The sequence below is a fragment of the Megalops cyprinoides genome, chromosome 23 (genome assembly GCF_013368585.1).
Source record: "Megalops cyprinoides isolate fMegCyp1 chromosome 23, fMegCyp1.pri, whole genome shotgun sequence".
In the NCBI taxonomy this organism is placed as follows: Eukaryota; Metazoa; Chordata; class Actinopteri; order Elopiformes; family Megalopidae; genus Megalops; species Megalops cyprinoides.
This window is the reverse complement of record NC_050605.1, coordinates 18,283,209-18,305,813: the sequence shown is the minus strand read 5'-3', so window position 1 is coordinate 18,305,813 and position 22,605 is coordinate 18,283,209. Positions and strand designations below refer to the sequence as shown.

The 22,605-nt window shown below is 42.1% G+C and overlaps 1 protein-coding gene and 1 long non-coding RNA gene across 2 annotated transcripts; both read left to right on the top strand.

The window, feature by feature from the left end:
• Nucleotides 1–802: 802 nt before the first annotated feature.
• Nucleotides 803–1,977, top strand: LOC118770610. Its single transcript, XR_005004562.1, has 3 exons — nucleotides 803–882; nucleotides 969–1,022; nucleotides 1,139–1,977. It is a non-coding gene; the product is annotated as an uncharacterized LOC118770610 (long non-coding RNA).
• Nucleotides 1,978–5,346: 3,369 nt separating this feature from the next.
• Nucleotides 5,347–22,432, top strand: LOC118770292 (cAMP-dependent protein kinase type II-beta regulatory subunit-like). The gene is made up of 11 exons (XM_036517877.1): nucleotides 5,347–5,904; nucleotides 12,042–12,077; nucleotides 16,629–16,681; nucleotides 17,088–17,171; nucleotides 17,826–17,932; nucleotides 19,390–19,543; nucleotides 19,904–20,005; nucleotides 20,268–20,342; nucleotides 20,521–20,589; nucleotides 21,039–21,174; nucleotides 21,516–22,432. The coding sequence occupies exons 1-11, from the start codon at nucleotides 5,640–5,642 to the stop codon at nucleotides 21,647–21,649; spliced, it is 1,215 nt and encodes a 404-aa protein (XP_036373770.1). The 5' UTR covers nucleotides 5,347–5,639; the 3' UTR covers nucleotides 21,650–22,432.
• The last annotated feature ends 173 nt before the right edge of the window (nucleotides 22,433–22,605 follow it).

Sequence of the window (22,605 nt, the reverse complement as noted above, 5' to 3'; positions counted from 1 at the left end):
ACGCCTGCGCGGCGTTTGGCAAAAGGATGCGCAGCACCCTGCAAAAGTAGTTCTACTGAAAATGCGTTCGACTTGAGAAAGCTGTCTGTACCGCAAGTGGATTAACAGCATCATTCGTGAGACGGAGACTTATTCATGCGGGCAAACATTTCAGCTCCAGTCAAAAAATATTGAATCTCTTTAAATTCGTCAGTTGTTTTAAATTTCCATTATTATTATAGATTAGAGTAGAACTGCACAATATAATTATTATATAGGTATTATTTAATTTTCATTAACACATTTAAATAATTGATTATTTTAATTATATACCCTATATAGAATGCTTGGCAGTATTTTTGGTGCAGTATCTTTTGGCTGATGTAACAACACAAACTATGGTCAGAATGCGTTTCATACGTAAAAAAAATCATGCAATACTGATCTCATATTGTTTCATGTATATTTTAGAATGTGCGGTAAAAGCAATGTGCATATTAAAGTATAATTTGCACCGAGATAGAAGGAAGCGAATGAGACGATATTGCTGCATAGGATAGTGAGTATAAGATTCTCTCAGGGGCATCAAGACGCCTCGTACAAATTGCATATAAAATGGCACAGATTGTTGTATGGACAAGCGGCCAATTTCAACTATTAAAGATCTATTGCTTTTTTGAAAATCCAATTAACTAATTGTGACCGGCAGAGTTACCCTTTTGCCTCTCAGCCACCGTAGCTCTTTCCCTTCTTGGCCACGCCCCCCTAGTAGCACTCGGGTGGCTAACCACTAATTAGCCAAGGTCCCTGTTTGTGTATGTATATGGCCGCTTCCTCAGGTACGGCAGTTAGAGTCCCTTGGTTCACTGCTTTCCGGTGCGTAACCCTATCAATGCTGAAAAGGTATGTGCTCCCTGTTTGGTTTTCAATCAATTTCAGATCATTGCTGTGCCCAAGCATGTATCTAAAATTGAATTGTTTGGTAACAGGTATTCGTGGTTCTACAAACACGTCCTGTGGTGTGTGTATGTGCTTCACTGAAGGTATTTGCGTTTTATTCAATCTGTTGCACCCGTATCTTCATTAAAATCCATGTTGCAAACAATCGATCATGTATTTTAAATATGCCTGTGTGTAACGGCAATGTTTTTAAATTTAGGTCTGTGTTGGAGACGCCGAGTAGGCACCAGTCTCGCTCACGTTAACCGGAAGGCACGTAGAGGTAAAATTTAAACTAGGGGCTGCCTCTTCCCGTGTGTGCAGCTCGCGGCAATTGGGGGCAATGTGTGTTGTACTCGGTATTGCTATGCGAATGCAAAACCATGACTAATGTTTTGTTACCTCTTTAGGAAGATTTGCCACTGCTGCTTTGCCTACTGTAATTTTAGTTTAGCTTTTGCCTTGCGAGGTTTTTAGGTAAGTCACCAGGTGGCGTAGTCGAGTACCCTAGAGCCAAGACCTTTGACTGTTACCACTACCTGGTCACGTAATCAATATAAAACATTCTTCACATAACCCTGGATGATATTAGAGGTCATACTGTGCTACACTCTGACAAAATATGAAGCAATATATCTTTAGAAATGACTATTTACTATGTGTCAAATATTGCATAGCATGCTATGTTTGTAAAGGTATGTCAGGTTCTCCTGACCCTCTCTGACTGTGTGTGTGTGTGTGAGATAGTCTATATGCTGCGAAACCATACCTACCCATGCATTGTCCTTTTCTCCCTGATGCTGATGTCCACCGAGGTGCACAAGAGTACATCCACAACATGCAGACATTCGACTGCATTATGGGTGAGATGAAGCACCACTTCCCGGGCTAGATTGAGATCATTGGACCATACAGTTCAACCAGTTCGTGCACCACCAAACAGGGGGCAGTGAAGCAGCATTTGGCCTAGTGTTCATCTTTCTGACTGTTTTATTTGTTCTGGCCTCAAAGAGCTAAGTAAAAGAATACTTCCCACATTTTGGACAGTGTGATTACAGATAAACAGTGCCCCTATAAGTTTTATACAGTGGACACAAGTGTATGTATCATGTTACAATTCATTTTACACATTGCAAATGGGATGAATTAATATAGAGGCTGTATAACTACGTAATTGAAACAGTGCCCTCTGCTGGATGAAGGCTAGACAGTCGAGTTTTGAGTAAGTGAGTGGATCAGAAAATAGTTATTTTAGCACTTGCTGCTTCTGATTGCTTGCTTTGTGTATGCATTGTCACATTTTATGAGAATGGTTCTCGTAGGATATGTTTAGGCTCTGTCACATAGCTGGTAAGCAAGACTAAGGTCTTGGTAGTGGGCCCTGAAAAGAAATGCTTTTTGCGTCCAATGTCAATTGCTGGCATATTTGAAGTTGCTAACGGGATTTGAAAATGTATGTTGTCTGGGACTGGAAGGCCTGGGATTGTTGATGCATGGCTCACCCATTAATTTTGAGGAAATATGATGTCCTGTTGATTGTATTCACTTCATGGTAGTGATTGGAAAGTGATTGCATTAACTTTTTTTTTTTTCTTTTTAAACCTTTTGTGAAACTGGACATTTGTTTTTATTTATCTGCAATCTTGAATGCCTCTTAATGAAATAAAGACTGGAAGAGACAACATGTATCAGTGTTTCACTAGACAAAGACGTCAACGGAAGAAAGCACGCCCTGTGATTCAGTGTCCAGGAGGAAGTCGGCTCCAGTGAAAATGAAGATTGTTCTGGAGCTAATTCACACGCACATTGCGCACTGTGCCCCAGTGCCGGCTCTCTTTCAATCATTTCGAGGAACACAGACATGGAGAGGTAAAAAATGACTTATGTTTTCCCCCTCAGTATGAAGTATAGGTGGTCAAAGCACCCACATTGCTATAGATTTAATAAGACAAAAACCAAGTGTCATATACAGGAAATCCTTAGTACTTCTTTCCTGTGCAATACTGGATACAGAGTCCTGGCTGAAGTGGTAGCGGATTGCTTTATGTGCACATATGGAAAATGTTAATTCAACCTCTTTTAAACACACCTTTAGAGCAGAATGAGTGGAGGAGAAGGCATCCTGCATTAAAGGCTGCTCCATTAGACATTTCCTTCTGCTCGATGCCCTGGCGGGATAGCACGTCCATGAGAGGAACAGTGACAGATGTGGGTCAGAGCGGGGGAGGCTACGCCGGAAAAGAGAACAGGATGTGACTGCGTCAGGGCTGCTGGAAAGGAGACCTTACCGGGGCAGGAGCAGCACTGGTGCAGAGCTGGGGCGTGCCTGTCGGTAAGCCCCGCCCCCACCACAGCTCCTGCGCATCTGCATGGGGGTTGTCAATCACCAGCTGCTGGACAGACTCCACCCTCTGTCACTCACTCTCCTCCTCACCTTCACGCCTTTGCTGAGTGTACATATGAATGAGCAATGATGTCGGTTACCGAAGTTTCCAAGGAGCTGATATGATGGGGCACTTTATCATATAAAATTATTAGTAGCAAATTATATTGGCACAGCACCGCTACTGTGCCCTGGAGCAAGCCACATAGTCATGATTGCTTCTGTAAATATCCAACTGTGTAAATGGGTTATAGGCAGCATAAAATCAATGGAAGTTGCCCTGGATGAGGGTGTCTCTTCAGCAAATAAACATTCAATATTCATATCCAGGGCAGCTTACAATAGGCACATCACCTACTGATAGGAAAGTATTTTTTGCTGGCGAGCAAGCTCAGCTCCTTTAACAGGGCATTCTGCAGTGTGCTCAGCTGAATGGGTAAACCCCATGAATGAGATGTGGAGACCAGACATGCATGCGCACACACACAGCTGGTTCTGATGAAGCACTTACGCGCGCACGGCTCAATTACAGAAGGCTGCGACAGCCGCAGCAATTATTCCTGTTTGGAGCGAGTACTGAGCGCGATTACTAATTAATTTGGTTTTGTTTGTTAATGTGCACCGACTGTGTGTGTTCATGTGTGCTGCAATGGCAGCAAGGGAACTGCATTAGAGCAGGTCCTCTGGGACTTACTGTGCAAGTAATGATGTCTATAGATGTCTAACTGTGTAACCTGGCTGTAGAGAGAATGGCCCAAGTTCAGTTGTTTCTTGTAAAGATCCTGAGATTGTGTGACTCGTCACCTCTCAGACCTTTGGATGAGCAAAGTTCTCTGCTTCTCACCCTCTGTCAATTGTGGTACTATTCTGCTCCCATCCCTCACTGGCTTCCCAAACCACATCACAGGGTTTCAGCATCTCGCTTTCTATTGCCCTTTCTTTTCTCAGGGCAACATGTGGTCCCCAGCCAAATTTATCTTTTCTCTACAGACTAAGCGTTGCTTTTGGAAAGGTCTTTTTTTCAGTTCTTCATAATTGCCTTAAGTAAATCATTTTCATGCCATGCAATGCTGTGGTGTACTGTGCCCTGTAATAGTGGCCCCACAGCTGGTATCACCAAGTATGCCAGGCCATTACAATTTGTGAAGACAGATGAGTTATTCAGTTATATCCTAGTCTTATGTGCCCGGCTTACAGGAATCTGAACCAAACAATCAGCATTGCTATGACAAAGTAAGATGTATTTGCGAGGAAATTAGAATTACTTATTATCAGCACGGTTCGGAGACACCTTAAATAACAGTGTATAGTCTGGTAATTTGTTGGAAACTAGCCTACAGCATATCACACGCTACCCTTCAATGACTATTACGGTTTTTGCTTGCCTTTTGTCTAAACATTCATATTTCAGCCTAGATTTTTTGCTTAATATAGTTCTATGAGGGTCAATTACTGTATTTAGATTTCAATTAAAACGGATCTCCAAGGGAAATAAGGCGGTGCCAAACGTGTTCAGTAAGCTCACGCTAACAGGAAGTACGTTTCTCAGTTGTACTAATGAATTTAAATTTTTAGTCTATGAATTTAGCACCATTTGCTACTATGATGGCTTAGTGCTTAAATACGAACAGATTCTAGGCTACTTCTTAATTCAAAGGTCCGAATTCATTTACAAAAGGCTTTGTCTAAAAAGATCAAAAGCTCATGCACCACAACAAGTACTGTAACACGCATCCTGCTTTATTTTACAGATACTACAATTAGCTGGTTGATTGGTAGGCGCTATGAACGTCACAAATTTGTCCTCAATCATTTCAATTAGACATGTGCCGGAGATTATCACTGTGATTTTTAACGACGGGCCTCTCAGTAGCCTTGAATGGGAGCTCATTACAAAGAGATAAACGCTGCATTAAATTAGATGTGGCACATTGTGTCAAACCATACACGGGTATCTTGCGCTTCGCCACTGCAGTTTTGTAGCGGTTCGCATACGCAATCCCTGGATGGGCGGTTACCATGGTTTCTTGGGTCACATGCGTGGGTTTCCTGGAGCCAGCAGCAAAAGATGCAAGCTAGCTAGCTCGCTACAGTTGTTACTGCCATTTTCATTCATTCAGTAGCTAGGTCGATAGCGGGAGGGCTGGTGCTCAGGAGTGCATGGGAATGGGCATAGGGCTGTTGCGACGCTGAATATATCTGATCCGTTTTGCACCAGAATATTCGCTTCCTCCCCCAAATTAACAGCTTTGAAGCTCATCCCTGAATACATCTCGACGTTAATTTATTAAGAACTGTAGCTCTTTTGTTCTGATTTCTCCAGAGATTGTCAACAGGAATGAGTATAGAAATACCCGAAGGACTGACGGAGCTATTGCAGAGCTTTACCGTGGAAGTGTTGAGGAATCAGCCCCGCGATCTGCTGGAGTTTGCCCTGCAGTACTTCACTCAACTGAAGGAGAGCCAGACTCAAGGGGCCGCTTTTGGCAATGACCAAAATTCGGCTGTCAGATCTGGGAAAGCTGTTAACTTTATCGAAGAGGCCATGCAGATCGACTCGGAAAACGGGGAGGACGAGGAGGAGGACGACGAGGAATTCGTAGGTAACAGATTAGCCTCGTTAATTATTGTTTGTATATAAACCCGCAATAGGCTAGCGCCCGTCGACCGTGGCTAGCCAGCATCATGCCGTAGAGCTCTTGAGCAAACGTGCCTTGCAGTGTTAATAAAATGCTTAGCTTGCCAGCCTCCAAACTGCCATGATTCCGCATTTTTCTGTGAATGAAAAGGGAAGGGAAAATGATTCCAGTTGTAGTTAACTAGCAAGCTTGCAGAATTAAGCTAGTAAATTGCGATTTCTTCCTAAAAATAAACGAATTCGTAAAATTAAGTGCAAATACTCTTTTCATCCCCTAGGCGACGCAACTAATTTTGCATGTAAGAATTCCTTTAATGATAACGCATCGCAGCGCAGCTTTCCCATGAATGGTCTTGCCAGCCCCTGGCAATGCTGCCTTTGCGAAGGAAGCTGAGCCCAGAAGGCGGTAGCTACAGTGTCTGTAACTGAAAGGCCTGCTGGAGCCTCTGAGATGAATGGAAACACTGTAAACCAAACGCACGCAAAATACGCCAGTGGCTGGAACACATCTTATTGATAAAAATGGATCCACAGTATGGCATAGCCTAAAGGCCTACTGCTAGCTGATGTAGCTAGAATCGTAACATTCCAGATTGTAATCACTTCATGGTTCAGTCGTTCATTGGAGTACTGCATGTGAAGAAATTCTAGAAGGCATACTTTTGCGGAGTGTGCTGTGGGTCTGTCTAGTCCTGCTGCCACAACAAGTGAAATTTTGTGGTTGGCATTGACTTTGTCCTCTGGCACTCATATCCAATCAAGTCCTCCACATGATGTTTTTTTTTTGACAGGGTGGCATTTGGCCTGCAGTGGGTAAAGAAACCTGCTAAGAAAGAGTGTGATGCCGCCCCATAACCCCCCCCCCCCCCCCTTCAAGACCTTGCAGTGGAGATTCTGTTCGTTCTGCTGGTCTTAATATCCCTCTTTTTACATTCACACAGAGACATCGAATATGCACAGACATCCTTATATACTCACATATGGGGTTTTATAATGGGGTCACAGGTAACAAGGTAGCACCCCTTATTTTATCATTATTGTTTTATTTTTAGTTTAGGACATTAGTACATCAGTACAGTGCTTCCATTTTTGATATGCTATCAATTTATGCAGCAGGATGTCCATGGAAGCAGTTCGATATGTACTGATGCAACCTTATGATTACGAACCTATAAGTCCAGCTCATCAAGCACTACACTAGGACTGCAGCCACACTGTTTTTTTTTTTTTTTTCTTTTTCCTGTGACCAGAATAGGAATTAAGACCTTTAGGCCATGTCATGTGCAGTGGGATCCCAATCTGAAACTGAGCTGCCGTTCAAGCTCTACTAACACAGTGGAGTCACTGTCATTTGCTCAAGTAAGGATAACAATGTCGTCATCAGCCACTACAGCCAAGCTGAAGTGTGGTCCTTCAGCCCCTGTAAATATTAAGAAATCTGTGTTATGTGCATTTTTTAGAATGTCAGGAAGACAACTGAAAAGGGCACAGCAACAGTGGATTGCTATAAGACTTAAATTAAAGTCCATGAGTGAAGCAATCAGTTGAAATGTTTTTGTTTTACAGTTGCATTGTTTAGATTAAGTAAATGTAGAAATCATGGTGAGAGCATTTTACATTGGAGCTGGGAAAGTATTACTGTACATTAGAAAGGACAACGTGCAGAATGGTTAGATTAAATATGAGTCTTTTAATTGAAGGAATCAGACACCTTTGCATCGCTGTTGTTTGGAAAAGGTGGATGTGACCTAAATGGAAGCTTTATTTTATGAAAACCTTCCTCAGTCATGAAGGGAGAGCTGTGTAGGCCTGACTGCAAAACAAAATAAGATAAGAGAAAATGCCATGTTGTTTGTAGATATAAAGCCTGTGCTCAACAGGACATGTTTCCCAGTTTTATGAGGAGTCTGTAATTACTACAGTGTCATCCATATTTACTCATACTGGAATAAGTAGAAACAAAAACATGTATAAGAAAAAAACTATGTTATAAATTACCTTTGAAAGTGCTACACAGAGCTAAATGTTCACAAATAATTGGGTTTAGCCCAGAAAACATGATGATCACTTTATTCACACCTTTAAGTCATTTTTAAAACAACATCCAATAGAACAAATATACACCAACATTGTGCTTGCTGGAGGCTTCTGGAACTATATGGAGATGTCCAAAGTCTTCCTGATTCTCTGTGGTATGGAAGTACATAATCAGTGGTATATGTTACCATGGTTTAGGTCAGAGAGTTCTTGGAAGACTGAAGGTAAATGGCCATTGATCTCCACAAGTTGGAATATGGCAATGAAGGAATTCCCAAAAAGCTGAATCAACCACTTTCTACTGCATTGTCTATTAAGAAATTCAAGGCTGCTATTATTGTGGCTACTCTGTTTTGTCACTGTGGCCTGTGAGAACCTTGGCTCAGAAGGCAATTGTAAATCCAAAGACAAATGATGGAGATCTCCAAAACAAACTGGCATCTTTGGGTTACGAAGGGTCAGAAAGAATCATTCAAAGCTGCATGCATGAATGAAGTATTCATGGCCAGGTCGCATGGAAGAAGAAGCCTCTTTGAAGGCAAGCCACAAAAAGGTAACTTGAATTTCTAGACTGCTTCTGAATGGCAGTTTCAGTTCAGTGTACCTGAAGGTCAGAAGAAATGAAAACTGAGCTTTTAGGATGTGATTCAGCTCTATGGTTGCCAAAAAAGTGATGTTTATGTTGGGAAAGAACCCATGCCCAATGCGAAATATGGTATGGGGCGGTTCTGCACTTATTAGTCCTGAACCCCTTGTGAAGGTGAACTCCAAAGTGTACCAGGACATTTTGCCAAAAACCTGGTTCTTTCTCCCAGGAAGTTCAAACCTCACGGAATATGTACATTCCATCATGCTAGTGATCCACAGTATTCATCCAAATCTGCAAAGGAATTGTTAACTGAGCACAAAATGAATGTTCCCTGATTGTCTCAATCTGTAGAACTCAATCCAGTCAAACATTGCAGTTCACAAACAACAACAACCGAACGATCCGCGTAGGGGAATGGTCAGAAATCCCACTCAAAAGTGGCTGAACCTCAAAAAACACTGGAATAGATAGAGCATCTGTCTCTATGTAATCTGTGCCAGGAGAGGATTTACAAAATAATAATTACAGGGATGAGAATAAATGTGACCCTTGCTTTATCTAGAAAACAATCCATGGTTTTTGAACAGACTGACTTTGCACTGTGCACTGCTGTTTGATTAAAGTATAACATTTTGAACATTTTAAAACATTTTTAAGCAGAAAGAATCATCCATTATATAGACATTTGTCTTTTATAGCATGTTTTTCAGTGCATTTGATTAAGATTATGAATTAAAATGGAGGGCACTGTATATTAGTCATGGTTGTGTATTAGTCTAATATACCTAGAATTTCCAAAATCTCTAAAGTACTTGGCCTAGAAGCCCTCCAGGTGAAACTGTAGTCAAATGTTTAGAATACTTCTAAGCACAGGATGCCTGGTCAGAATCGTGCAGCTGACGACATACTAAAAAGATGGTATGCATAACTGATGAGTTTCAGCAGGACAGTCGCGTATTCAGACTCATCCGAGTTATTTAATCCAGAAGAAAACGTGGACTTCTGCAGACCCTGGGATGTGGGATGTTTGAGGGTAAATCCTTTCGGAAGGGAGCCGCAGTAGGCAGCTTAATGCCGGAATTAGATGTACACTGTATACGTATGAGGAGTTTTTTTGAGTGACATTTAGGAGGGCAGTTTTAATACTGTTGTGTCCTACCCTCACATTTGCATGATTGGTTTATGGTGTTTGTGTCACTCCGTGCATCTGCAGAAAATGGGAACCGAAGTCAGTTTTTGTGCTGGTACGCCCACGCCCATGCTCCCCGGGATCGGTGTGTGGACGGCACGGCAGACGTGTTTCGTACTGTCATAGAAAAGAATGACATCGGCCGCTGGCTCGTCTTCTAGTGCGCATGTACCATAAGTGTGCACGCTCGGATCGGAGACCATTCTAGTCAAGTCTAGTGAAAGCAAGACAACTAAGGTCTCTGCCTATGGGAGGAGATCCATTTCAGCCTTGTGTTCCACATACATCACAACCACATCACAGCTTCACGTCGAGAACAGTATAGACACAATTACAGCTGATTGGGTCTGGAACCACTTTGTAGAGTATAAGCCTTTGTTTAGGCCAGACTTTTGTCCATGTGTTTAGCCTTTTGCCAACATGAATTGAAGTGCAGGTTAAGGGATTGGGCCACTAACCAGAGTGACTTATAACCAGAATGCCCTGTCTTGGTTCAGTATTCACAAGGTTCTTAACCTGAACTGCCTTTAATAAGTGTTAATTGCAGATAATTACAGATCTTTCACATAGCATAAGCGAAATGAAGCTAAAGTGAATGAATCAAGGCAGTATAAAAACCAAGGTATTTGTAAAGTCTTTCTTTGTTACCTTTACACCATAGCAGACAATAGCAGTACTTACTGGAAAGACAACTGGATTTAAAAAAAAGTAACACTGTTGGGACTTTCTCATTTACTACTTTTTGCTTTGTTTGTTTGATTTTTTTAATACGGTAAACCTGATTTGGGAAAGCCGATTCAGATAGAAACCCAGAATAAAGGAGGCTGTGAGCAGCCGTGGTGACGGCTGGCCGGGCCTGGCGTTTCGGAGACGGGCCCCAGACTCATGTATTTTTCATTAGCAGCCTTTGTTCCAGAGCTAAGTGCATTTATTGCCCTGGAGGATGCTTTTCGTTTTTTTTTTTTAATTTAGATTTTATTCAGAGAACGTCATGAGCTTCAAAGGACACCAGAGCATTTCACACGTGTTTGAATGTTGTGTGGTTTAGTGCCACCCTCCTCCAAAAAAAACAAAAAAAAACGAAACACATTTCTGCACCGTGAAAGACAATTGCATAGCCTATGTGACATAGAGTGATCGTTATATTGTGTACACTTGTGGAAAAGCACATTGATTGACCTAGTATTGATATAAAAATATGTTTGAGGAGCTTTGGTGATATTACATGAGAGCAGCATAGCATGATCATGTGTCCCCAGATTTAGGAAGCTTTATCAAATAAAGGTGTTCTCGGTAAACTCCCTCTCTCAGTATTGTCATGAAATTAATGAAATCATGTTTTAAAATTAATGCCGAAAACATCACTGTTTGGTCGATGCATATTCACAGATTTTGATGGACGTTCCTGGAATTTGGTATCATTCTTGTTTTATTTTACGTTTTAACAGTGTGCTAATGGATATGCTTATGATGGATGAATCACTGTATGTTGTGATCAGCCGTACAGACATGTGACATATGATGAGATTACTTACATGAGAAGCCTGAATTACTTTTGTACCAGCTGCCAAACGGTTGCTAACTAACATGCATGGACATAATACACACAGTGGAAAGGCCTAGACTGCTTTGTATAGACTGTTTGACACAGGGCAGAAATTGTAAAAATGCAGTGTCTTACTCTTGTAGGACTCATGAGGTTTATAATGTTTATAATGGATTGGCATAACATGTTACAATGCATGTATATCGAAGACAGACATACTTATAGACAGGCAACAATGGTCAAAGGATATGCTTCCTTGTACTCACTTTAGTGATGGGAGAGTGAATCTGCATGAACGCTGTAATTAGTGGAGCTAGCCACTCAGACAAAGTCTTTTCTCATCATAGCAAAACACTGTGATTCATTCAAGTTGGTGAATCCCTGTGAACTCATTATAGTTCCACCCATTTTGGCATTCATCTCTCTCTCCCATCTGTACTCGGTTCTGTACACAGCAGAGTGCTTTTTTTTTTCATCAGGGACCTAAAAGATAGACTTTGGGTGTGGATTTCATACAGGGTTGCTCCCCCTTGCTGTTTTTTAAATATGTCCCTAAAGTTGTCTGGAACTTTGCTCTCCAAGAGTAGGTTTGGCTATCAATGCTTCAGAATCTTTGGGTTTTAAAAGGGACTTGCTTCATCTGGCTGATGTATGACACCTCTCAATTACTTATGGTTATTATAACCTGTGCTCCAAATGGGAGTTGATTGTGATCAAAACTTCTTTTCTTGTCCTTTACAGCCCCGGTGATCAACAGATTCGTAAGAAGAGCTTCAGGTAAGTCCGTTTAAAATTAGCCTTGTTGTAGCCCCATTTGCAGGTCACAGTGGTCTCCGAGACACAAGGGCTTTGTTTTTGCAGAGTTTTGAAAAATCGTTCTGGCTATGCTTGTCTTACTTTGCCTTTTCCCATGATCCTTAGATGGAGGATTCATCAGGTGAAAATGTCTCATGAAAATAAAAGAGAATTCCAGGCATTTCACAATGAAAACATGAGCTCAGTCCTCCGCTGGGGACAATGACGATCTCTCTCTCATCAGCATGGGGTGGGGGTAGAACTGCGCTTTCACGTTTCACTTCCTCTCTCATACCAGAAGAAAAAAAAAAGCATCTTTTTTGCATTGCAGATTTACCACAGCACTCCAGGCAATCTCCTTGAGTTTCGTAAGCTAAGGACTCTCCTTCCGAAATGACTGGATTCATTACAGGCAGAAATAGCAAAGCATAGCGTGCAAGGATCTTGAGGTTGACCGTTCCTGGCTGTGTCACGCATATCAGCTATTCTATGATTTGGAAAGTCAATTGTGTTAGACCATTAAATTACATTATTGTCATTTAGCAGACACTCTTGTCCAGAATGACTTGCGTACGTTACAGTTTTTACATATTATCCATTTATACAGCTCAATATTTACTGAGGCAATTCTGGGTTTTAAGTACCTTGCCCAAGGGTACAACAGCAGTACCCCAGTGAGGAATCAACCCAGCAACCTTTTAAGCCCTGCTGCTTACTGCTGTGCAACACTGCTGCGACCATGGATACAGGATAGTATATAAGAATATATTTTTAGTATATAACAATGGGTGGGATATGTAGTGCACTGTAGTTGTGCCGTGTGAGGGATGATGGCCTGTGTAAGAATGTAGGACAATGCTAGTGATGGGCAGGGTAGTAAAAGGCTAGGGAGAGGTAAGGCAAGATGTTTTACTGGAACTGGGGAAGCAGCAAGTTTGTGTGTGTGTGTGTGTGTGTGTGTATGTATGTATGTATGTATGTATGTATATATGTATGTGTGAGTCTGTTTGCATGCATGTGCACATCTGTTTTTGTGTGAGGGTCTACATCTGTGAATATATGTTCCTCCTCCAGGTGGGACCAGATCAGAGGTTTTTCAGCAGTGTGAATCTATCCATTTCGCAGACCTGTATTTTGTATTGTGTGTACCTTCCCCCTTTAATCCTTTAATCAAAATGCTACTTTTTTTACTTACACTTCATCCTTCTACCAGTAACATGTTCTGTTATAGAATATAGCTGGTTCCCCTTTAAAAGCACTGTACATTTCCACAGAGAATTAACTGCGGGTACTATTGCTATATTTTTTTAAACCCTACCCCCCTTTCTACTCCCTTTGATTTTTACCTTTTGTTCGTGATTAAATAATGAACGTCAGTTTGATCCTCTCTGAAATATGCCACAAAAGCGCTTAGTTTTTGCAAAGCCCAGGATGTGCGTTCATAGCGAGTGACGCAAGATGACATCAAAGGAAGCGTCCTATTGCGGGCCATGTTGAGAATCCTAATCTCTCATGTGGGAGGTGGTATTGATCCAGGCTCCACCGCTGCTGTCATCACATGTGTGGATATTAATAGCTTTCTCACTGTAGCCGGGCCTTTTCGGTGCATTTCCAGCTGTTTTAGGTGTCCAGGCTGCGATAGCCTTTTTTTTTTATTTAGCATTAGCTATAAAAGACAACATTTGGTTAATTAAATTTCCCAATAATCAGATTATTCTATATTGGGAGAGAGATAATTAACACGACTCTCTGCGCCGCGCTGTAGCAGATTATGACACACTGTAGTCGCTTTGTGGGCCGTGTCCCGGTTCTCTGTAATTCTCATGTGGCAGGGGGGCAGGGGTGGCCATTGTGCCAGGTAGTGATTGGATGAGGACGTAACTCGGACGCGGACGTGGGTTTGGACAGCGGCCATTTAGTTTCCCAGCTCTGCGGTTAAGGGAAACAGAAAAACGGACAATTTCAACTTAGTCAATCAACTACCAATCAACTACCAATCAAAACTAACTTAACAAAACAAAACTTAACAAAACTACAACAGAACACTTTGACCCTGAGGAGGGTGAACCACAGCCTGTCTGTGAGGCCATTGCAGTCCCAGGTCCTGAAGCATCCCAGGTGGTGGGAGACAGCAGAAAGCACTGACTACTCAGTTTTTGTTGAAATTTTGACAGAATCCCACTTGTCAGCTATAATACTGACCCACTCACCTGCTTTACAATACTGACACAAGCCCACTCGGCTAGCGTTAAAATACTGACCTAACCCCTCTCACCTAGCATTAAAATGCTGACACAACCTCAGTTGCCAACTCCAGAATGTTGACACAAAGCCAGGGAAAGAGTATTGTATTAGCTGAAGAGGAAGAAATGGGCCTTCTGAAGGTAGTAGAGGATGTTGAACAGCTCATTCCACCGCTAAAGGTCGAGAGGTGAACGTGAGCGGGCTTTTTGCTGTGGGGAGGAAAGGGAGGAGGTGCTGAGGAGGCTTGGGGGAGCATTGCTGAGGTACGTGCTGTTTGGAAAGGGGTATGTGGGTTGCAGTTGGTGCCCAGCGGATAGCTGTTAGCATGGGTGAGTTACAGCAGTGAGTGGGGAGGGAGATGACTGGTAAAGAGACGGAGATTTAAGTGGATATGGCCCCAGACAGAGCTCTTGGTCTGGAGACATTTACCTGTGCAACAGGTGGAGGACGAGAATTACAGATCAAGTGTTACCTTTGTCACGGTGTTATGAAACCTCACGACAGGACAGAGGACTTAATCATACGTTTGATCAAGGTGGCCCAGCCAGGTGTGTGATTAAATCATGGATTAGGGCTAATCCCAAATGATTTGGGAAGTTGATCTGTTCCAAAAGGTGGGGTGCTACTACTGTAACCTTCAGCAAGGGACTTAACCTGAATTGCTGTGGTAAATATCCACTCCGAATGAAAATGTCTGCTAAGTAAACAGCAAAGAAGTACTTTTGAAATAGCACGCGAATACAGTTTTAAAGCGAACTGTAAATATGGCTATAGTTCCAGCTGAGGTAATGGAAGTAGGTATGTGTTCATAAAGCAGGGAGAAGGACCTTTACACCGGAGTTTCTCCCATCCCACTCTCATTCGTAAATTCTCTTAATCACACTGACGTGTTTGGAATGAACTGTGCCTGTTCTGTCCTGTCTGCTTTTTGTCAAACCCACTCACTTTTTTTCCTCATTAAAAACGGCTTATTTTCTGATGCGTTCACTCAAAGAAAACCCCTTTTTTTTAATACTTTGTTCTAACGCGGCTGTGATGCACACCCCGATGAAGGAGGTGGTATCGCATGTCATCCACAAACAGAACAGAACACCGGGGCTTTTAGCTGTCGAAGAACACTGTGATCTGTTTAAAAATTCAGACATTGATAGGTCTTCATGAACTTGTAGTGATGTCTTTCAGCTTGGAGCCTTGTTCAACTTTACTGGAAGAAGCCAGACCCAATTTATCCTTTTATTTTGGACACATGTAAACCTTACTGATGCCTGTGAAAGGGTGTGCACCAGGGGGCTATGTCTCAGTATTTGGTATCCGCTTAACTATATTAAAGCTTTAATTCCCACTCCTTTACCCAAGGTATCTCTGTTTCATTGACACTTTGAGGTCATGTCAGAACTGGCCATTTCTTCTATAGTTATTGATTAAGAAAAATCCATTGAAGAATAAGCTTGTAAATCTACATTGTCTCCCTTTATCCTAAATGCAGTCACTCCAGATTGTTTTGTGCTATTTTATGGAAAAGCCCCAGGGGAAATCCACATGAAATTAAAGAATTGCAAATGTTTTAAACCTTGGAGACTCTATGCACACAGACATGGCAGAAAGGAGACTTAGCCAGTAAAAATCCAGGTGCACGATGTAGATTATATTTCATAGTAAGTGTAAATATGTTCCAAATTTTAGATGAATGGATTGCCCTGGACTCAGAGCTGGTTGGGTCTGGTGTGAAATAACCACTGAGAAGCACTAATACTATCAGAGTTACTAATCCAGCTAGTAGCAGGATCATTCCATGGTAAGCATACAAGATTTGTAGCCTGTCTGTCCCACATTTTGCAAAAAAAAAAAAAAAAAAATACCTGGGTGTTTTTGGAAATGCTGAGCTCAGAAATTGTCGTCATTTATTACAAGAAGTAATTCACCCTCAAAATTGAGAGCGGGCAAAAGTCAACCAAAAGTGAGATACTGACCTTGAGTGAAAAATCACTCCAGGCTCAATTTTAAGTCTACCATCTGTAGTACCTTGTTTCATAGTGACTTGTGCTTTCCAGATAGAAAATATGTGGAGTCCCTGCCTCACATTTGAGGGAGGTGGCATCTTACTAGTTGTCCATCAATCTCAGCCCCACTCTTGACTCTGTGGGACTCCAGTCTTCTTTCCGGTGTTCTCTTTTCAGAACCTAGCAGGTGCTTCCCCAGATGAACTCCCCTCACAGCCGATTGGTTGAATGTATGAATATAGGCCTTGCTGTGTGGATGAAATTTATTTGCTTTGTGGCTGTTTTGCAGTGTGTGCTGAAGCGTTCAATCCGGATGATGACGAGGAAGACAAAGAGCCCAGGGTGAGGTCACAGCGCTGGATAACTGCACTGCACTGATGCTATGAGCTCACAGTACTTGTCTATAACTGTACTGATGTCATGAGGTGGCAGTACTGGTCTATAACTGTCCTGATGTCATGAGGTCACAGTGCTGCAGTAACTACTTCTGCAGTGATGTGTCAGTGGACGTCTAATTGGTAACAGCAGTGATGTATGTACTGATTTCTAACTTGCAAATGAATAGTTTATGTGCCAGCCTCAAAAGCACAGTGCTGTTATGTGGGCTTCGCTGCCTTTTAACTGTTAATCACGTATATGTCAACTGGTGCATGTAGGTTATGCTGAGACATCCATTTTAATGAAATCCATGACGGTAACAGCAGGTATTGCAAATGTGTACTGTTTATACCCTCAATTTATTTTTCAGATTACTCATCCAAAAACAGATGAGCAGAGACACAGACTACAGGAGGCTTGCAAAGATATTCTTCTTTGTAAAAACTTAGACCAGGTAAGATGAATCTGCTATTACAGTGCATGCAGTTTAACCTTACACCTTGACATATGACACTGATAGGTGGGCACTGGAGATGGAAGCCATTTTTTTGGTCTCAAACACCATTGTGTGGGACCCCTTTAACCAAATAAATATTTAATTAAAGGCTTAACCATTGCATGGCAAAAAAACAGTTAAAAGGGAAACTTATTAATGTGATGATGTCATGTGCTGTCCTTGTGGGTAGCAAGAAATCAACAGCTGTATCCTTTCATTATGTAGGGTTTGCAAATTTCAGGGGTTCGATTACTGTTCACATCCACATTTCAGTGTCAGATTATTGTGTGGCCATGTGGAATACAGGGGAACAGATTTTTTCACGTAGGCCACACTTCAGGAGTTTTTTTTTCCCTCATTTTTTCATCTGCATTGGGGAGAGCAACCTTTTGATGCTGTGTATTAAAGAGCTTCAGACCCCATAGCAGAAATGTGAAAATGGGGGCCCTGTATGCCCCTCCCCCCGGATAGACTCAACCATAGACACTAAAATCAAGCAGATCAATGTAGCCATTAGAGCGCTGTGTTACCCCTGGGTGAAACACAGCCTGATGCAGCTGCTTGTGAATGTTAGTGTGTGACCGGGAGGGGCTCTCGCATCTCTCTTCACAGGAGCAGATGTCTCAGGTGCTGGATGCCATGTTCGAGAAGCTCGTGGAGCCCGGGGAGCACATCATCGACCAGGACGACGATGGGGATAACTTCTACGTTATCGAAAGGTTCAACCCTCGGAATCGCAGCGCAGATCGTTTGGTCTCAGTCCTCGAGGGCAGTGATTTCACTGTTACAGCCAATTCCTTGTAAAAGCGTGTTAGACAACTGCAGCCGTTGTGTAATTCCATTGTATGCAACAGGTGCTATTTCAGTCCCATTGACTGCAGTTACATGCATACTCTGGTTAAGTACACAAGGTCAGAGTCAGTCAGCAAAGTCCGTTATCAGCATTTGGTTCTGTTCTCATTTTCGTGGACTGGTTTCCATGATGCTAACATGGAATTTTTGCAGAGCAGTTTTGGCTTGAATGGTTGCCCTGATGCAGGAAGATATGAACCAACTGCAACTGCAACCAGCCAAAAACCATGAAAAGGTTTTTATTCCTCTGCTGTCAGATACAGACAAGATGAATTGGATGGATTTGTGGGTTCCATTCCTTAATTTTCAATCTTCTTCTCTTGCCTTAACTAAAAAGCTGACTTGGCTGATGAAAAATGGTGATAACATTATTACTGCACTCATATCCCCTGTTTAGTTCAGGGGCATGAGTGAGGTCCCAGACAAGGGTTAATACTCTAATAGTCTCTAATTGTGGCCTCACTATGACCTTCAAAAGCTCCATCTCCTCTGAGTTGGGCCTCTGACGTTGGGCACAGGACTATTGAAGTCATAGGTTGAAAGGTTTTTTTTTTTTTTTTTTTAAAAAAAAAAAAAACATTTGCAAATTTACAAAACCAACTGCAGAACAGATGGTCAGAAAATCAATGGGATAATTACTTTGATGCTTGATGAGTAAAGAACAGAGCCTCTGAGATGTGAAACATTCAGCCCTGATTAACAGGTGCAGTGAAATCCCATTAATACACAGCACCTCCTGTCCAAAATACACCACCTTCCCACATTTATGCAGGGCTTTAAAAATCTCAGCATAAGTGTGCATGACATCATGTTAAATCCAAAGAGTTCTGCGTAATTTCCAAAATTAGCACAGTATTTAAATGGAGTTAAATCCCTTAAATTGTCCTGGTTGCTATGTCTCATATTACAGACATGTACAGCACAGGTTTTCTTTGACTGATCTCAGTTCTTCACTGTTGGCTTTTTTCTGAGTCATAGATGTGGGTGTTTCTGTGTCCCATGGCAGTGAACTGTCTGTCTGAGGTTATGAAAGAGTAGGGGTTAGTCAGGTCACATTATACAAGCCAGTAAGCGGCAGAGAGTAAGACTCACAAATGTACAAGGTGTCTGCATATCAGAGGGTTGATGGGATGGTTACTGGGAGACTCTGTTCACTGTTCATTTAGCTTCAGATATCCAAAACATTCAGCCCCCTTTAACCTCATTTACACCTGGTGAAATCCCACCAACACACGCCACCAACTGCTTAAGAGGCACTGTCTTACTACAGGTTCAGCCATTCTCTTTGACAGTGCATCAGCATATTTGTTAATCTCCATTACAGAGGGACGTTCGATATCTTCATGAAGGTCGATGGTGCTGAGCGCTCTGTGGGTTCCTACGACAACCGTGGGAGCTTCGGGGAGCTGGCTTTGATGTACAATACCCCGAGGGCGGCCACCATCATTGCTACCTCACCTGGTGCTCTGTGGTGTCTGGTGAGCCTTCACCCTCTCCCAAAATGCTCTGGTTGTGTCTACACAGCAAAGATTTCACTTTAACATGGGGGAAATGCTTGTTGAATAGGGGAAGACGTCTGAATCTGAGCAGCCCCACGAGAGAATGTAATCTTGGACTACAGCTCCCTCTGCTGGACATACAGTGAAAAGAAAAATATACTGACAAAGCACATTTTTGTTTTTATGCCATTAATTCGCCAGATCATTTTCAAAAGAGTACCTTACTGGCACTGAGATTTCTGTGTTGTTTTCCCCCTCAGTGTAAGGATTTAATCAGCAATCCCTTCTTGCCTTTTCTGTTTCATACACAAGACAAACTGCTTTTACTGTTTATGACAGGACCGACTGACTTTCAGGAGAATCATAGTGAAGAACAATGCCAAGAAGAGGAAGATGTACGAGGCATTCATAGAGACACTACCACTGCTCACGTCCCTTGAAGTTAGTGCTGCCTTCTCTTTTACACATGTTACATTACATTATTGGCATTTAGCATTTACCAGAGAAACTTACATAGGTTATAGTTTTTACATGTTATCCCTTTATATAGCTGGGTATTCATTGAGGCATTTGTGGGTTAAGTACCTTGCTCAAGGGTACAGCACAACAGCAGTGCCCTGGTAGGAAATCAAACCAGTAACCTTTCAGTTACGATCCCTGCTCCTTACCCCTGATTGATGCGTTTTCCTTTTCCCCACTGTAGCCCTCTGAAAGAATGAAGGTTGTGGACGTGTTATCCTCGAAAGTTTACAGCGATGGGGAACAGATTATTGCTCAGGTGACCAGTTGCACTGTCTAATGACTCCTTTATTGCTGTACAGCAGTGCGTGTCTGCACGTTTTCACTGCCAGGGCTGTGTTATTAGACCGTAGCTTCACTGTACACTTTCATACAGTATTACGATCCACGGGTTTATTTTTCAGAATGTATGATATTTGTTCACGTGTTCTGTGCAGGGAGATATGGCTGATTGTTTCTACATTGTGGAATCTGGGCAAGTTAGAATCACCATGAAGAGGAACAAGGTGAGTCTAAACAGCCAGTTCCTTCTGAAATCTGTTCACTTAACGTGGTATGGCAATGCTGGATTTGCTGGTGCTGTGTAGTGTTGTGGTAGAGCTGAAGGCTATACTGGAGATCACAAGAGGGAAAGTTAGGTTAGGTAGGTTTTATAGATGCATGATTAAGATTGGATATTTGGGGTAAGAGACTTCCTGCTTGATGATGCAGCTACAGTTACGTCATGGAAATGAAATTCTGAAAAATTTCATAATTTGGAAGTGACCCCTCACTGGTAATGACAATATGTGCAGCTGAGTGTAGTTTAAGGTTCTGACGCGTGGAGTTATTCGTATTTGGCAGACTGTTAACTTCAACCTAATATTGTGCTGTACAGGATTACATTTGGGGTTTGGTTTGGCTGGTTGTGACAGAGCTGAGGCCTTTGAACAGGCTCTGTGTTCTCTCCCCCCAGACAAAGAAGGACCTGGAGAATGGAGAGGTGGACATCGCTGTCTGCACCAGGGGGCAGTATTTTGGAGAGCTCGCTCTGGTCACTAACAAGCCCCGAGCTGCTTCAGCGTATGCTGTCGGAGATGTAAAATGCTTAGGTACCTCCATCTTTTTCCCTCCACTTCCTTTTTCTGACTGTACTGCTTGGAACCTAGCTGACCCTGACCCTTGGAAGCCAGCATGCATTGTGTTGTTAAACTGAAATGACATCTGTAAATGAAATACATTACTTAAGTCTCGGGATACATTAAAAAGGAAGATACACTGTTTGATATACTTTATCCTTCTAGGACAGGCAACAGAATCAACAAAAGCTGTATGTGGAAATCTCAGATCTCAGAGTTGACTTATTTAGGTGCCTAATAGAGAGTGCCTTCTCTGTCCTTGTCCCTGGGGCTATGTGTGCTAGTGCTTTCCCCTCTTCTCTCCTGTTTGACAGTAATGGACATCCAGGCCTTTGAGAGATTGTTGGGTCCCTGTATGGACATTATGAAGAGGAACATTGCAAATTACGAAGAGCAGCTAGTCGCCCTGTTCGGAAGTAATACTGACATTGAGGATCAAAATGCATGAAAACGCAAGAGCAAAAACTGACATACACCGTGTGAGAAGAGCAAACCAAGGTGGTCCAAGGAAACCCTCAACCTCTAGATGCCAAGCGTTTCCGTAACCTCCCTCTCTTTTTTAAAATTATTTTGCTTTCAGAAATGTGGAGCTCCACAAATGATAGCAGCTTAGATATTTTAGACGAAACATGTTGGTATACTTCCAGATTTGTTGAGGGAATACTGAGAGTGTTATCTGGTGTTCACTTCTGTTAAGTGTTTTCTATGAACCCAGGTGCAGTGTTAATCAATTTGGTAAGTGTTTGAAACCACTTTTTTCTTACTTTCACTGCTTTTTTATCACAAATACCCTTGCCCCTTAGAATTCGTTAATAACATTTAATGCACACAAACTTTATAATTATTTCCACGTGAAAATATAGAATTTAGTCAGCCTCTTCACCTAATATTAAAACACCCATTATATCTCACTCTACGAGAACCATTCGTCATAGCTTTCTATGCTAAGTGCACACTCAGGCCCATATTCAGTCTAACTACAGTGTCCTGTGTCATTAATGCTGAGTACTGATTTTAAGCGAGTGTTATTTTTTTGTTCCACTTTTTAAAACAGTTTTGACTACTTACACAAAATTATGGTTTCCCGCAGTACCTGAAACTAATGAAGGCTGTGTTATGTAGGAACTGAATAATTCTAATACCTGCTAAAATTTCATGCTCAGAGTTCAGGACAAAAGCGCAATGCAGTCAGACTCAATCTGGACCTTAATGACCACACGCTGACATGAGCTTTTTGAGCTTACATCTTTTCATATTGTCTCAGTATGGAAATAAAGACTGAGGTCCAAGGACTACATGTGTATCAGACCTCTCGGGCAGATTCATGTAAGGTGCACTTGCAGTTAGCAGAAGATCCCATTTCTCAATGACTGTCTGGCAATAGAATGTTATCTCAAAATACCG

Bases quoted from the DNA above. Each gene is read 5' to 3' on its own strand.
- LOC118770292 (XM_036517877.1), top strand. From the start codon at position 5,640: ATGAGTATAGAAATACCCGAAGGACTGACGGAGCTATTGCAGAGCTTT. The intron at 17,172-17,825 runs GTAAGATGAATC...CTCTCTTCACAG, and splicing joins TTTGTAAAAACTTAGACCAG to GAGCAGATGTCTCAGGTGCT. The intron at 17,933-19,389 runs GTTCAACCCTCG...TCTCCATTACAG, and splicing joins AACTTCTACGTTATCGAAAG to AGGGACGTTCGATATCTTCA.